The sequence below is a fragment of the Tribolium castaneum genome, chromosome 7 (assembly GCF_031307605.1).
Source record: "Tribolium castaneum strain GA2 chromosome 7, icTriCast1.1, whole genome shotgun sequence".
Classification (NCBI taxonomy): Eukaryota; Metazoa; Arthropoda; class Insecta; order Coleoptera; family Tenebrionidae; genus Tribolium; species Tribolium castaneum.
Genome location: NC_087400.1, coordinates 8,425,360 through 8,442,236, shown reverse-complemented (window position 1 = coordinate 8,442,236; position 16,877 = coordinate 8,425,360). Strand labels below are relative to the sequence as shown.

General features: G+C 29.7%; 2 protein-coding genes across 3 annotated transcripts in view; one reads left to right on the top strand and one right to left on the bottom strand.

Moving 5' to 3' along the window:
• Positions 1–855: 855 nt before the first annotated feature.
• Positions 856–5,728, bottom strand: LOC656491 (fatty acyl-CoA reductase wat). Its single transcript, XM_008199569.3, has 6 exons — positions 4,755–5,728; positions 4,312–4,703; positions 4,161–4,264; positions 3,868–4,110; positions 1,282–1,462; positions 856–1,234 (listed from the first exon to the last, which is right to left on the bottom strand). The coding sequence occupies exons 1-6, from the start codon at positions 4,941–4,943 to the stop codon at positions 901–903; spliced, it is 1,443 nt and encodes a 480-aa protein (XP_008197791.2). The 5' UTR covers positions 4,944–5,728; the 3' UTR covers positions 856–900.
• A 2,094-nt stretch (positions 5,729–7,822) lies between these two features.
• The window catches only part of LOC656406 (fatty acyl-CoA reductase 1), a 374,499-nt gene continuing 365,444 nt past the window's right edge, over positions 7,823–16,877 (top strand). Inside the window, exons 1-3 of one of the 2 annotated variants that reach the window (XM_064357868.1) lie at positions 7,823–8,129; positions 11,695–12,089; positions 16,751–16,860. In XM_064357868.1, coding sequence (XP_064213938.1) covers positions 7,941–8,129; positions 11,695–12,089; positions 16,751–16,860 — 694 coding nt within the window. In that variant the 5' untranslated portion in view covers positions 7,823–7,940. The remainder of the gene's footprint in view (positions 8,130–11,694; positions 12,090–16,750; positions 16,861–16,877) is intronic. The other variant, XM_008199565.3, reaches the window with a different exon arrangement.

Genomic DNA, 16,877 nt, shown 5'->3' with positions numbered 1-16,877 from the left:
TGTTCCAAATTTTTTTAATTTTTGAAGAAATCCTTAGAAGAAAATGTTTAAAAAAATAAAAGAAACATTTTTTACGCAATCTTTAAATTCATAATTTTTTACAATTAATAATTAATTTATGGGGTTTAGGAGATAACCAACTACGATAGGAACAAAAAAGAAAATAATAAAAAATGTGTACTTATAAACAAAATTGACTAAGTGAATTTTAAAAACCTATCCCATTCTTAATTTTTGAGGTTTTGGAGGTAATCTTTCGAAAAAAAAATTATATACTATAAAAAATATTAAAAAAAACATTAAAATAAAAAAAATTAAATAATTCTTGAAAATGGCATCCATTGCTATGAGTGTATGCTATCAATTTTTTTTTTTAAAACTTTGTTTGAATTTCAGTTTTTCAATTAATTTTAGAGTCTATAATAAAGCTTTTACAAAAATAATACAATTATATACATATAAGAAATTTTGACGAAGTAATTCTTGAAAATTCTATCTATTTCTACAGCTGTTTGTCTATTTCTTACAAAATTTACAAACTACTATTTATAAAAGAGTGAAAAATTTTAGGTGGTTCTGGAATTTAAATTTGCTTTATTTAATTATTTCATTTCTATAAATTTTTGGAAAAGTACTAATTTTTATCTACTCAGGCAGCCAGTAAAACCAAACTTTTCATATACCACTCAAATATTTGTACCCAATTCGGTTTTTTTACAAAAAATTACTTTTATTAATTTTCAAGATTTTCAAAGATAATAAACATCTGCATTTTTTTTAATTTTCATAAATTATTATTTAGATATTGGACTGGATGTTGGAGTAAGGATATAAAAAAATAAGTAGCGATTTTATGTATAGCCCCTTTATTGCATCTTGGAACACCTTCTACATTCATTTTCAAATAACCCAAGTGATAAATTTGAACAACAAATACAAAACTAAAAATATAAATCCGTAGTGAATCACAAACAGGGCAAAAAGCCGCTTTCTCGCTCTTGGCACCGTTTCCAGAGGATCCTTCATCAAGTAAATGCGGCCTCCGGCGACACAATTTTCACCATAATTTTCCCACTCGAGTTTTTCCATATCAAAATTAAAATTCCAACGATCGTTGGCCGTCATTTCCATCCACAGTTTTCTCACATTTTCATCAGAAAATTTCCATGAACCCAACGTGAAATATGAGAGACAATCAGTCAGCTCCGCAATTTTTTTGTATTTTTTGACCGCACTGCAATAGATTGTTTTCGAAAAAGTGGTACCACATTTCAGACTCACATTCGTTTTCTTCCCAAAAGGTATAAAATCGCGTCGACGAAATACGCATACAGGGTGTGCGAAAAAAGCACCCGAATTTTGTGGACAGCTGTGCTAGGGGTTACTGAAAAATTTGGGTACCAAATGGCATTGCTCATTGGGTACTTGAAGGCGTATTGCGAGAGTTTGTTTACTACGACGTCTAAAATTTTCGTAATAAAATAATTCAATTATTCATATCCTAACTTATACAGGGTGAGTCATTGATATGGGCGCGCTCGATTGCACTTACATTGTTAAAGATACAGAAAAAAATCAAGTGGTTTGGCAAATAGGAAGTAAAAGTGCATGTTCTACAATTATATATACTATATAGTATTATACAGCGTGCTCAAAAACTGGCACACCAACTCAATGGTGTGTGGTAGAGAACTGGTTACATATAAACATAAAAATAGTAAAAAAAATTCTTTCTATTAAAGTTATTGATAAATAACAGATTTTAGATAAATGATACGTGGCAACGTTGTCTAACAGTCATGATCTCAATAAAATTTGAGCAACAATAAAAATAAATTATTTTTGGAACGGTTTCCTAGGAAATAATTCCCAGTGTTGGCACATCTACACACTGTGATTTTTTGAATAAATTTTATTTTTTTTAAATTTAAAAAACTGCTAAAATCTGATAGTAAATTTCAAAATTATTATTTTTCGTTTTGTTGCGGAACGATTACCTGGTATGAAACATGAAACATAAAAAAAATAATGAAAACTAAAGAAGTTAACACAATAAGTTTGTAGCTCTAGTTTTTTTAAAATATGACTATAGGAATTTTTTTAACATTTTTCCCGTAATGTGTACTTGCTTCTCAATAACGTACCACTGAGTTGGTGCGCCAGTTTTTGAGCACCCTGTATATTATATAGTATATTACTATACTATATGTATATATAGTATATATACTATAAAGTATATATTTATATATACTATTGTTCCATTTTTACCGTGCAGTGCATATTTTGGTGTGTACTTTTTTAGGATTTATAAATCAGTTTAGTTTTTGCAATTTGCTTTAACCATTTGGAAGTTATTTACGTTTTTTAACAATTTTGTGCGTCTGCAGGCACATAATTAAAAAATCGCAGTGCGCTTGGTTTTCAAGATATTGAGTTGAAATTTCGTTTGTGTGTAAACAACTGTCGGAGGTATTTTTCAGCCACAAGACTGTTTATTTATATTGTGGCATTACCATGCTGTGACACATTCATTTTGGTAAACTTTGAAGGAGCATAACTTGATTTTTTCAAATAGCACTCTCTGTATTTTATTACTCAGTATTATTCAGCATCTCATTTTACATCTTTTTCACCTCTTAAATTTTTTTCCAAAAGTTGATAGTTTCGGAGATAACTCGGTTTTTTTGAAAAATGCACATAGAATCTTTTAGATACCAACGTAGTGTGCCATATAAAAAAATAAATTTTGAGATAACAATTTTAGACTGGCGTTTTTTGTACGTGACGTTTTGTTGTGAAAATGAATTTTTCATGTAAATTGCATACACTTCTTTCTCATCGAGACATAAATTTTAATTATGATAAGAAATCATTAAATAAAAATGAAAAAAAATCGACGGCACTACTGGAAAAAATATGCAAGAAAAAATTAAAAAAGCTTTTTGTAAAATTGTTCATGCCTCATTAGAAGCGGTGAATTTTAAAAAAAATGACCAATGTATAACTTTATTGCTTAAGAATGCCGTCATTTTAAATAGTTTTGTAACTACAAGTAATATCTTATTGTTGTTGATTTGTTATACCTCGTTTTTTTCTTTTTTTTCTTTATTGTAAATCATTTTTATTACGTTAATGTCTAGATGAGATTTTTAGGCATTCATTTTACGCGAAAAATTCATTTTCACAAAAAAGTGTTTTTCACAGCACGCTACAATAGTATACAAAGAATTTTGTGTGCATTTTTCAGAAAAACCGAATTATTTTCTTAATTATCAACTTTTCGAAAAAATTAAAGAGGTAAAAAAGATGTAAAATAAGACGCTGAATAATAATTAGTAATAAAATACAGTAGGTGTTATTTAAAAAAATCAAGTTATTGTCGTTCAAAATTTACCAAAATGAATGTGTCACAGCAAGGTGATGCTAAAATGCAAATGTATGGTCTTGTCACCAAAAGATACCTCAGACATTTGTTTACCTAGGGACAAAGTCCCAACTTAATATCCCAAAAACCAAGGGCACTGCGATTTTTTAATAATGTGCCTGCAGACGCACTAAATTGTAGAAAAAAGTAAATAACTTCTGAACGGTTAAAGCCAATTGCAAAAACTAAACTGATTTATACAGCCTAAAATAGTGCAAATTTAAATAAGTACAAATATACAGAGGGTGCCATTTAAAAAAACTATGTTACAGGCTGCACTACAAAAATGGAACACCCTGTATAAAACAAAATAATTTTAGAACGTGCACTTTAACTTTCCATTTGCAGTACCATTTGATTCATTTCTATATCTTTGACAGTGTAGGTGTAATCGAACACGCCCATATTGAGCCACCCTGTAGATATTCGTAGTTGAAACGTACCCCAAGTAATTGGATTTAAATCACTTCCCGCGAAGTTATAAATTAATTTTTCTGACTTTTGGCAATACCACCCTGAAGCGAGTACTGTATTAACTACAAAGTCAACAGGAACTACATTGGCTCTAAGTTTGGGGTCAATCTGTAGACTCCTCAAAACGCCCATTGAGACCCCAACCGAAATTCCCACAATTCCTTGAAAATTATCAATCCAACCAGGGATTGGCTCTTGGTATGCAGAACCAACTAAAATTAACTGTTTTTTTCAAAAAAAAAATTCAAAATTTTTGACTCACCAATCGCTGGGCGAACTATGGAAAATGGAAGAGACTCGTTTTTGAAAAGTTGCTCAGCCAGGGCTTTACTGTAGACGTAACAATTGGGCCATTTACCCAAAATACTAAAAACCAAATTAAAACTTACATTTTGAAAATTTTGGGTACTCACTGTGGAGTTAGCGTTTCCAAAATAACATCATCTAGCCCTTGAACCATTGAAATAACGTCTTCAGGGTTTATCCCAACATCGTAAAACTCCTCCCCGATTTCGTGTCGAACACAATGCGAAAAAGCAGTTGAAACGTAGACAAAACTTTTCAATTTCGGCATGTTTCTGGCCAAAATTATTAAATCTCGCACTGCCCTCACGTTCGTAAAAATCGCATTTTTTAACTTAACGTTGAACTTAACCACGGCTGCTGAATGTATAACACACGTCACTTCTTCCAATAAAGTCCGGTCCTGGAGACTCAGCCCCAAGAAAGGGGCGCCACAATCCCCATGCAAAATTGCAATTTTTTGGCGAAAATTGGGAGTAAGAACTTTCATTTCCTCAAAACACTTTACAAAAAAATTTTTTTTTGACAAGTGGTATTTTGGAGTGGTACTTACAGGTTGGTTCAAAAGCGCCTCGAGTCGTTCATGCTGACTTTGACCTTTCTTTGGCCTCAACAGGACGTATATTTTTTTCAACTCCGAGCAAGTCCGGAGCAGTTTTTCCAGCACGAGTTTCCCGAGGAAACCTGTGGCACCTGTTAGGAAAATTATTTGGCCGCTGTGGAAGTCTTGAATGGGTGACATCGTGACGAAAACTGGCGAATAATTTTGGACATGTTGGGCCGTAATTTGGGCTTAATGGGCCTCTAATGGGTGAAATTTGGCTAATGTGCTTTTCCCTAATTATTGGATTTCTTTAGAGACGCGCTGAATTACAAATTGTGATTTTCATTAAGTTCTTTTTTAATTTATGTGAATACTTGAATTCAAAACAGGATTTTAACATGACTTTATTGTGGTATTGTACTTCGTGCTCAATTAAGCATAAAACATTTAACAATTTAATTATAGTATACTAGTTGAATTAAATGATAAATTATGAAATAAATACTGTTTTCATCCGCGATGAAAGTGAATATCACTTTCATGTTGTAAAAAATTGATTATTAAATTTACCTATTTTTATCAGATGCATTCACGGAACACTAGATTTTTTATTTTAAAAAAAGTTGTGTAAATTACTGAAAAAAATTAAACGGCTTTTTATAACGGGCACTTATTAGAACCATTATTCAAAAATGACGTAAGTCCAGGTAATTTTTCAATCCTTGAGAAAAATTATTCTTGATGCATTTGTTTGTAATTATTTAAGAACAAGCCTATGTGATTGATGGTAACTTGATAAAATAAACATTCTTGTAATTAGAAAAGCAATTTACCTGGTTCTAGAAATTTTTCTCTTTGTTCTTATTCAATATTGTACATAATAATAAGTAACAACAATAACAAATAAATATCTTCCTTACATTGAAGAGGAGTACAAAAGGATAAAACAAAAAAATACATAAATTGTACATTTTTAACAAAACAAAAATAAAAAACGTAAAGCCCAAACATTGAGTTTTAAAAATGGTTTTTAGTTTTTTTAAAGCAAATTATTCTCATTTTGATGTGTGAAATTATTACTAAAATAAAATTTGTGATTTAAAAAAAAATCCTGAAACAGGTCGATTTTTTCAAATCTGTTTTCAAAAATGCACAGCCACCTCTAACTTTTTTTTCAAATGTAACGCTATGTCATGTGTCACCTCATGTGAAAGAGCACTTTGCAACGAATACAACGCACACTTTGTTTACTGAATATTTTCAAAGCCTACCCGATAAAAAAATGAAAACAAATTTTATTATAAGTGGAAATTTTATATAAGTGGAAATTAAGTTAACCACACTAGAAATGTCGCAAAATGTTAGAAATTCATGCTACTGTCTTTATGTTACCTTTATGAGAGGAACGGTGCCTATTTTGAAAAATTGTTGCATTAAATAATGTTCAACTTATAAAATTGGTTTTATTTTTTTATCACGTAGGCTTTGAAAAAATTCAAAAAACAAGTTGAGCGGTGTATTGCTTGCAAAAAGGGCTTACATACGAGGTGTCACTTGACATACTATTACATTTGAAAAACAAAAGTTAGAGGAGGCTGTGCATTTCTGACAACAGATAAACAAAAACCATGTGCATCAAATAGTAGGCAAAGAAAAACAAAAATTGACCTGTTTCAGAAATTTTCACTAAAATCGCCTTAATCCAAGTTATGAATTTTATTCCAATTCAAAATTCCACGCTGTATAATTCATATCGTTTGAAATTGAGTTGAAAAAATTATAAGTACCTACTTGTAATTTAACCTAATACCTACTGCAGTTTATGTCTTTTCTGGTAAAATTTTCTTAAATGAGTACATGAATGAGAAAAGCTAAATTACTCAAAATTTGACCATTTTATTTTTTTTACTTGGAAAAAATGAAAACAGATTTTTTTTCTAGTTTGTTTTAGCAATAACTATTTACATATCAAAAGAACAAAGTGTAAGTACAAGAGAGGAAATTTATTTTGCTCTCTAATTTAAAGAGACAAAGATGGTGATGTCAAATTAATTCAAATGTTTTATACACCATAGGACATTAATTGGTATTTTTTTATCAGGTATCTGCAAGAGTTGTCGTTTCCGTTAACTAAAGTCAAAAAAATATGATGATTTAAAGTGCCGAAAACTTTTTTTTATCGAAACATTTAATTTAGTACGATGTTCATTATTACCATCCAGTAGATGGCCAAACACTTTTGAATAATCCTGTATTAATGTCTTTTTGGCACATTAGATATTATTCTTAAAATAATGCTTTATTTATAAATATTGTGTGTTAAACAGTGGTTTAAAATAAATTCCTCTTTACATTGAAACTTCAATATTAAAAATATTTAAATAAAAAACAAAAAAATTTATAATTTTTCTTGTGGTTTTCTAAACAGTTATAGCAGATCTCTACTAGTAAAAAAAAACAATGTGTCCAAAATGATTGTTCATCAAGTCATCTATGAAATTTAAACATATTGTGCCGCTTAATTTAATTGTGAATGCCGTCAAAGTGACGATCCGTTCAAATAATGCAAAAAGGCTTCGAATCTAAAAACTAAAGAGAACACAACACCAAAAATCACGGAAATTAAAACACAAACCCTACATTTGAAAAAAACTTTGCCAAAAAATGCAGTCAAGTGAGTAAAAAAATTATTATTATATATTATTATTATTATTATTATTATTATTATTATTATTATTATTATTATTATTTGGATGTGTGGGAAACGATTGTTTTATGTTTCGTAAAAACAATAAATAAGGATATTAACGATTTTTTGTGTTAGGTCTAACTTGAAGCTGTATATAAATAAATAATTAAGTTCAATGCTTTTCTATGTTCAAAACGCTATTACTCTTAGGTAGTTTTCATTGTTTTTCATAATTTAGTTCGTTCACACGGACTCGTCCATGAAAGTTGGAAGGAAATTAATGCTCAATTCAGTACAGAATAAAATGCAACTAGTTCGCAAAATCTGCAGTTTTACAAACTCTATTTAAAATTCCGTGTCCTTTGTGCACTGTCTGAAATTAATCCATGGTTTAATTGGGTCAATTTCAAGTACCCCATACCACATATAAATACGCAACACAAACCGGTTGACCATATTGTAAGGTTAATCTCGAAAAGCACTCCTTACAATCAAACATTCGCACCATGTCTCCCATCCAAGACTTTTACTCTCAGCAGACGATTTTTCTAACCGGAGCCTCCGGTTTTCTTGGCAAACTCATCATCGAAAAAATACTCCGGACATGTCCCGACATCCAAAAATTCTACATCCTGCTCCGGCCCAAGCACGACCGAGCTTTGGAGCAGCGCTTCAACGACATCTTCTCAAACAGCGTAAGTACTTTTTTCCTACACATATTTTTTATGTAAAGACCAGTTTCATATTAATTTAAAGTTAGTTTAACTTTTAAAATACATTTAAAAGTAGGCTTAAAGTGACTTTAATTTTAAGCCTAGCATATTTCCCATTAATTTATTAAAGTAACTTTAGTAAACGTTAAATTTTTCAGTTATTTAAATCTCACAAAATAAAAGTGCTCAGTGTTTCTTCCTTGGCTCAAGTTTTAATTTCTCCGACTCCAATTTCAAAGAATTTTTAAGCTTTGTTTTTTTTTGAAAATTTTTAGTGTTTACACATTTAACTATTTTTTTCCCTAAAATTGGTTAGGATGTTACAAAAACTATTATTTATAAAAACTTTTATTTAACTTGCTTTGTTGTCTGTCTGTCTGTTTCATATTTTTGGAGCCAAATTTGAAAGGATTCCTGTTGTCCGAGTGAACTGAAATTTTGGATAATTACTTTATCTGCATGACAACGCAATCCTATGTGATTAAATACCCCCTTAAATGGTTAAATGGGGTTTTAAAGTTTTAGGTTGTGTTTACAAATGAGTTTTCGATGTGTACATACTTTTATACCAACATTAGCAGTATGTTGGTCATTGGGAAATATATTAATACCTAATCATTTTTATTACGTTCCGTTACAAACAAATGTCGCTATTTTTTTGAATTTATTTATCTTAGACGATAGAGTATAGACACAGAACAGAGGTTAGGATGTTCGTTTAATGCAAACAGCTGCTTTCTATCACACACCACTAAGCAAGTTTGCACAAATCAGCAAAATAATGGTGTTACAATAATGCGGCGAAGCTAAATCTCGGAGAAAAAGACGTGTGGAATAAATAAAGACTAGAAAACAATAATTAAAAGAATTAAAAAAACTGTTTTTTAGAAAAAAGCTTATATTTAAAAAATGCACTAAAAAGTAAAAACAATGTTTTTCTATAAGAGAAGAATATTTTTGCTTACAAATTAGAATTTATAAATTTTTAAAAGCTTTTATAACGGTCATAAGTCCTAACAATATACGGCATTACAAAGTTACTTTCTTAAATTGAGCACCGTTCCCAAAATTTTTGTAAATTTTAAAATCCAAATCTGTACGCAAAAACATTATTCTCTGATAGAAAAACATTATTTTTTACTTTTTAGTGCATTTTTTAAATAAAAGTTTTTTTCTAAAAAAACATTCTTTTATTTTTTTTATTTTTAGACAAGTATCTTTCTGAATTGGCAAATTTTATTAGTAAATTGGTGATTTATTGCACTTTTAATCATTTATTTCAAGTTCAAATGATTTGACCTAACCTGACCTGACCTGATCAAAAATACGTAACGCAACTTTATTCTACCAACTTTATTTAAAGCTACTTTAATTAAAGTTAAGACATTCTTCTTTTAAAACCGCATTAAAGGAACTTTAATCTAATCTTTAAATATGCTTTAACTAAGAGGAATTTAAAATAAATATTATGAAACTATGCATTCAAGTAGTTCTTAACTGCAAGAGTGAAAAAAATATTTAGTTTGATGTTTTAGTAATTATTATTACAATTTCAATAATTTCACAACGCAATGCTTTCCTTTACTTTAAGATTCTATCACAGAAATACAGGGTGAGTCTTTGGTATGATATTGCTCCATTGCCTCTGCAGTCTCAAAGACATCGAAATAAATTAAATGGCACTGCAAATGGAAAGTCAAAGTGTACGTTCTAAAATTAATTTGCTCTATACAGGGTGTTTCATTTTTACTGTGCAGCCTTTAACAATTTTTTTTAGATAGCAGCCCCTGTATATATGTACATAATTAAATTTGCACTATTTTAGGCTTTATAAATCAGTTTAGTTTTTACAATTTACTTTAACCGTTTAGAAATTATTTAATTGTTTCTACAATTTTGTGCGTCTTCAAGCATATTATTAAAAAATCGCAGTGCCCTTGGTTTTTCAAATATCAAGTTGGGACTATTTCCGTAGATAAACAAATGCCTGAGGTATCTTTTGATAATAATTGCATTGTAGCATCTCTTTGCTGTGACACATTCATTTTGAGAAATTTTCAAGCACCATAACTTGATTTGTTATGGTTTTATTACAAATTATTATTTAGCGTCTCAATTTCTCAGTTTACATCTTTTTTACCTCTTTAGTATTTTCCAAAAGTTGATAGTTAAGGAGATAATTTGGTTTTTCTGAAAAATGCCCACAAAATCTCTTGTATACTAATGTAGCGTGCTATGAAAAACAATACATTTTAACGTACTAATGTCAAAATGGCATTTATAGTACGACACGTTTCGATTTTATTGTGAAAATAAATTTTTCGCGTAAAATTCATACCCAAAAATCTCATCTAGACATAAATTGTAATAAAATTTTGACAAGAAATTATTAAATAAAAATGGCAGAAATTTACAATAGGGAAATAAGGAAATAAAAAACCGAGGTATAACAAATTAACAGCGATAACATATTACTTGCAGTTACAAAACTGTTTAAAATGTCGGCATTCTTAAGTAATAAAGTAATACATTGGTCAATTCTTTTTAAAAATTCACCGCTTCTAATGTGGCATCATCAACTCTACAAAAAACTTTTTTAATTCTTTCTTGCATATTTTTTCTAGTAGTGCCGTCGTTTTTTTCATTATTATTTAATGATTTTTAATCAAAATTAAAGTTTATATCTCGATGAGATGTGTATGCAATTTACATGAAAAATTCATTTTTACAACAAAATCAAAACGTCATGTACAAAAAACGCCAGTCTGATGTTGTTATGTCAGAATGTATTCTTTCACATGGCACACTATGTTGGTATCAAAAAGATTTCATGTGTATTTTTCAGGAAACGAGTTATCTCCGAAACTATCAACTTTTGAAAAAAATTTAAGAGGTGAAAAAGAAGTAAAATGAGGAGCTGAATAACACTCAGTAATAAAATACAGAGAGTGTTAAAAAAATTAAGTTATGGTCCTTCAAAGTTTACTAAAATGAATGTGTCACAACATGGTAATGCCACAGTGGAAACAGACAGTCTTGTCGCCAAAAGATACCCCCGACAGTTGTTTACACACAGGCAAAATCCCAACTCAAAATCTTGAAAACCAAGCGCACTGCGATTTTTTAATTATGTGCCTGCAGACGCACAAAATTGTATAAAAAATTAAATAACTTGTAAATGGTTAAAGCAAATTGCAAAAACTAAACTGATTTATAAAGCCTCAAAAAGTGCACATTTAAATATGTACAAATATACAGGGAGTGCTATTTAAAAAAACTATGTTAAAGGCTGCACTGTAAAAATGAAACACCCTGTATAGGGCAAAATAATTTTAGAACGTGCATTTTGGCTTCCCATTTGCATTGCCATTTAATTGATTTTAATATCTTTGACAGTGTAGGTGCAATCGAGCACGCCTATATCAATGAATCACCCTGTATAAATAAAAAAATTGCGTTATCGACTGTTGGAGATAATTCACGAAGGAGCAAGTGAATTAATAGTTTCCGCTCATCAATTCACTTTACTTTTATTATATTTTTTCAGTGTTTTGAGCCACTGAAGGCGGAGAATAAAGACTTTGCGAAGAAAATCCACATTCTGAGTGGTGACTGCAGCCAGCCAATGCTGGGGATGAGTCCGGAGGCGCAGGCCATCGTCAAGCGGGAAGTAACGTGTGTTATCCACGCTGCTGCAAATGTTCGGTTCGATGTTGACCTCAAAACGGCCGTTTTTACCAACGTGAGGTCGGTGAGAGACCTCATGGATATGATGAAGGAGATGGAAAATTTGCGAGCTTTCGTTTATGTGTCGACAGCGTTTTCGCATTGTCATAGGGATAAGATCGACGAGGTGTTTTACGACGTGGATGTTAAGCCGGAAAAATTGCTACAGATTATGGAAGTTATGGACGATCGAACTTTGGAAGTTGTTACGCCGCAGTAAGTGGGGAGGTGGTGGAGTGGAAAAATTCAAGTGTTTGGAATTAAGACGAATAAATTGTACGATCAGGTGAATGGCAATGTTAAGGGTCATGGACAAAGTTGGAATAATTAGAGGTTGATGTAATTTATTCATACTAAGGAAAATCAAAGGACAAAACACCTTATTAGCAGAAATGTTTCAATGTTTTGCAAATCTTTGTGTTGTTCTTTAAATAAACTCTAGATAGCCTATAAAAAAATTTCAAAAAGTTAAAATTTAAAAATTTGCTTTTTACATACGAATGAAAGATTTCTAAATTACAAAAAGTTAATATTCTTAACTTTCTTTGATCAGTCGAGTGCCCGAATTAAATGTAGATAATTAATTTTACGTTACTGTTTACGTTTAAATAGCTTTCAAAAAAGTATCTATTTTTTTTCTATCTTACTTTACCAAGGTTATTGTTGTTTTGTTTATTTGAACTAATAAAATAAAAAATATGACCAAAAATTTTTTATTTAATTTAAAAATACTTAATTTAAATCTAACAGCAAAATTGTATAGTCTTTTACAAACCGACTCTTAAAATACGATAATTAGACAAAATTATTTTGGAAATAAATTGGTATGTCACTAGTATTCAAGTTAAAAAAATCAGAAAATCAAATACTTATGAAGTACAATACGAAAAACGTCAACAAATTTCGTGATTAGAAATTTTATGCTTGTTTGTTTTTATTTGTCTAAAAAGTGTCAGAGCCTTTCTTGACTAACGATAAAAAGCGTCTATTAACTGTTTCAAAACTATAAAAACGTGAACGTACCATTTTCTCTTAAATTTAGCTGTTATTTATACTTTCAATAAAAGATCTAATCATTAATAACTATTTTAAAATTTACAATTTTAATTCGGTAAAACGCCACGTTGGCGTTTTTCTAGTTTTGAAACAACTAATATACGGGTGTTAATTTTCATTGACAAAAAAATGTTTTATGCGTGATATATTTTTTATGGTTAAATTGTTGGGCCTTTCAGGCCAAATTATACAATTTGATAATAAATTAAATTCAACAACATTGGAAACAGAAGCGAAACAAAAGAGCAACAGCAAGAAACTAAAATTTAAAACAAAAACAAAAAAATTAACTGAATATCTTTTATCACGTCTCGAAAATTGATCCGACTTTTCTAAATCACTCAGTAATGTAACAAAAATACAATGTGTTTTTAAATGATTCTTATCTAGTCGTCTGTGAATTTCTCATGTAAAATCAGAAAATGCCGCTTCATATAACTGATCATAGGCATTTAGATATTGAAATATTACCATTCTTTATTTATTAAGTTTCCAATTCAGAAATCAGTTTTGATAATAAAAGTGTTTTCTTGGACGGTGTAACAATTTTGTTACATTTTAATCAAATTTTTAAAAGAAATTAAGTGAATTTCTCAACTGACAGATTTGACATTTATTGACACAGGATTGAATTGAGCAGAGCGGCACAAATTTTTTTGCATGTAAACTAATTTCAAAGTTAACTAGATGAGAATCATTTAAAAACACATTGTATAAGTAATTGCTTACCAAGTTTTACAAAAAAAAATTTTTCTTAAAATTATTAGTGATTGAAAAAGATTTTAGACGATAAAATTTAAATTAATAATGATAATTAATAATGTAGCTAAAAATTCTAATACAATTTAATAAATGTCTTTTTTTAATATTAAGTTAAATTGAAACAATTTACCACAAAAAAATGCAAACATTTTTCAAGAAAGTGAATTTGTGTCGCATTTTCATAAGATTTTAATTCTATATTCTGATTTTGTTTATTTTTAGATAAAACTTTTGGGTATCTGTTATATTTAAGAAAATAAAAATAAAAATAAAAGTAATAAGAAAATTGAATATGAAAAACAGCTGTTTCTGTAAAAAATGCAATAATACCTGTTGCCAGTGTAATTTAAAAGTCAAATTAATTATGCACTGATGGTACAAGTAAATCTATAAATACATGATTATAAACAGTTTTTATAGTTTTCATTGTTTTTTAGTAATTTAAAAATGCAATATTTTGAAGAAAAATAGATTAATTAAATTAAAAAAGTTTGTTGAAAGTCTGTGCTGTTATATAAACTTATCTGCATTGAACTGCAATCAGGTTTCAAGAACACGTAATGAGATTACAAAAATGCACTCATATAAGATCAGATTCAAAAACCAAACTATGCAGACAGCCTTCAGTAAATTAAAGCACGGCATGAATGCCAACTGGAAAATGCAAACATTTAATAGTTGTGAACAACTTGTATTAATCGAAAATTTTCCATGAAATTTCTAAAATACCCATGCAATTATGAAATCACAAACCGAATTTTCAACTAAGTATTTGCCGGCATTGAAAACAAATGAGAATAAGTATTACATAAGTATGTCATGTCATACCGACTGTAATACGTTTTTAATAAGATCTTGTTATTGCATTTAAGGTCTGAAATGCAGATTTGTGTTGCAAGGTTTTTCGGTGACATTTCCCATGCAAGTGCATTCAGAGGCGTTTCACGAAATTAATGCCAAGGTCGTAGAGAGTGTTTTCTTCCGGCTTACCATCAACAAACATAATTATTTATAGTCGTGATAAAATGTTGAGGAAATCAGACGTCCCCATGCAAAGGTTTCGTCTGTAAATCATTAAAAAATAATAATGGAACCTTGCTTAAAATATGACCTTCTTTCGCTCGTATTGTTATGGTTTATGGTATTGAAGGCTGTCAATGTCTCGATAATTTGGTGGCTTTTATAACAAGATTTTAAACTTTTGCCTTGTAAATAATAAAATGAATGAAACACTTAATTTATTATACAGGGTGAGTCACTGATACGGGCGTGCTCGCTTGCACCTACACTGTCAAAGGTATCGAAATGTCAAAGTACATGTTCTAAAATTATTTTGCCTTACACAGGGTGTTTCATTTTTACAGTGCAGCCTTTAACATAGTTTTTTTAAATGGGACCGCCTGTATATGTGTACATATTTAAAAGTGCACTTTTTTAGCTTTATAAATGAGTTTAGTTTTTGCAAATTGCTTTAACCGTTCAGAAGTTATTTCATTTTTTCTACAATTTTGTGCGTCTGCAGGTACATAATTAAAAAATCGCAGTGCGCTTGGTTTTCAAGATATTCAGTTGGGATTTTGTCCGTGTGTAAACAACTATTGGGGGTATTTGTTGGTCACAAAACTGTTCATTTGCATTGTGGCATTACCAAGCTGTGACACATTAATTTTGGTAAACTTTGAAGGACCATAACTTGATTTTTTCAAATATCTCCCTCTGTATTTTATTACTGAATATTATTTAACATCTCATTTTACATCTTTTTTACCTCTTAAATGTTTTTCCAAAAGTTGATAATTTCGAAAATAACTCGGTTTGTCTGAAAAATGCACATAAAATCTCTTGGATACCAACGTAGTGTGCCATGTAAAACAATACATTCTGACATAACTACTTCAGACTGGTGTTTTGTGTATGTGACGTTTTGATTTTGTTGTGAAAATAAATTTTTCATGTATATTGCATACACATCTCATTGAGATATAAACTTTAATTTTGATAAAAAAACATTAAATAAAAATAAAAATAAGGACGGCACTAATAGAGAAAATATGCAAGAAAGAATTAAAATTTTTTTTGTATAAATGATCATACCACATAAGAAGCGGTGAATTTAAAAAAAAAGACCAATGTATTACTTTATTGCTTAAAAATGCCGACATTTAATAACAGTTTTGTAACTGCAAGTAATGTTATCGCTGATTATTTGTTATACCTCGGTTTTTTATTTCCTTATTTCTTTATTGTAAATTTCTGTCATTTTTATTTAATAATTTCTTGTCAAAATTCTATTAAAATTTATGTCTAGATGAGATTCCTAAGTATGCATTTTACGCGAAAAATTTATTTTCACAATAAAATCAAAACATGACGTACTATAAATGCCAACTTGACATCATTATGTCCAAATGTATTGTTTTTCATAGCACGCTACATTAGTATCCAAGAGAGTTTGTGTGCATTTTTTCAGAAAAGCCGAATTATTTCCTTAACTATACTTTTGGAAAAAACCTGAAGAGGTAAAAAGAATGTAAAATGAAAAGCTAAATAATAATTAGTAATAAAATACAGAGAGCGCTATTTGAAAATCAAGTTATGGTTTTTCAAAATTTACCAAAATGAATGTGTCACAGCAACGTGATGCTACAATGTAAATGCATAATCTTGTTACCAAAAGATACCTCAGGCATTTGTTTATCTACGGACAGAGTCCTAACTTGATATTTCAAAAACCAAGGGCACTGCGATTTTTTAATAATATGCTTGCAGACGCACAAAATTGTAGAAAAAATTAAATAACTTCTGAATGATTAAAGTAAACTGCAAAAACTAAACTGATTTATAAAGCCTAAAAAATGCAAATTTAAATATGTACAAATATACAAGGTGTGCTATTTAAAAAAACTATGTTAAAAACTGCATTGTAAAAATTAAACACCCTGTATAGAGCAAAATAATTTTAGAACGTACACTTTGACTTTCTATTTGCAGTGCCATTTAATTTATTTCGATATCTTTGACAGAGCATATTAATGACTCACCCTGTATCTATATTTTAGCCTCTTGGGTGAGTGGCCCAACACCTACGTTTACACGAAAGCAGTAGCAGAAGAATTAATTCGATCCTACAAACAAGTACTTCCAGTGGCAATCGTACGTCCTGCCGTTGGTAAAATCCTAACTTTG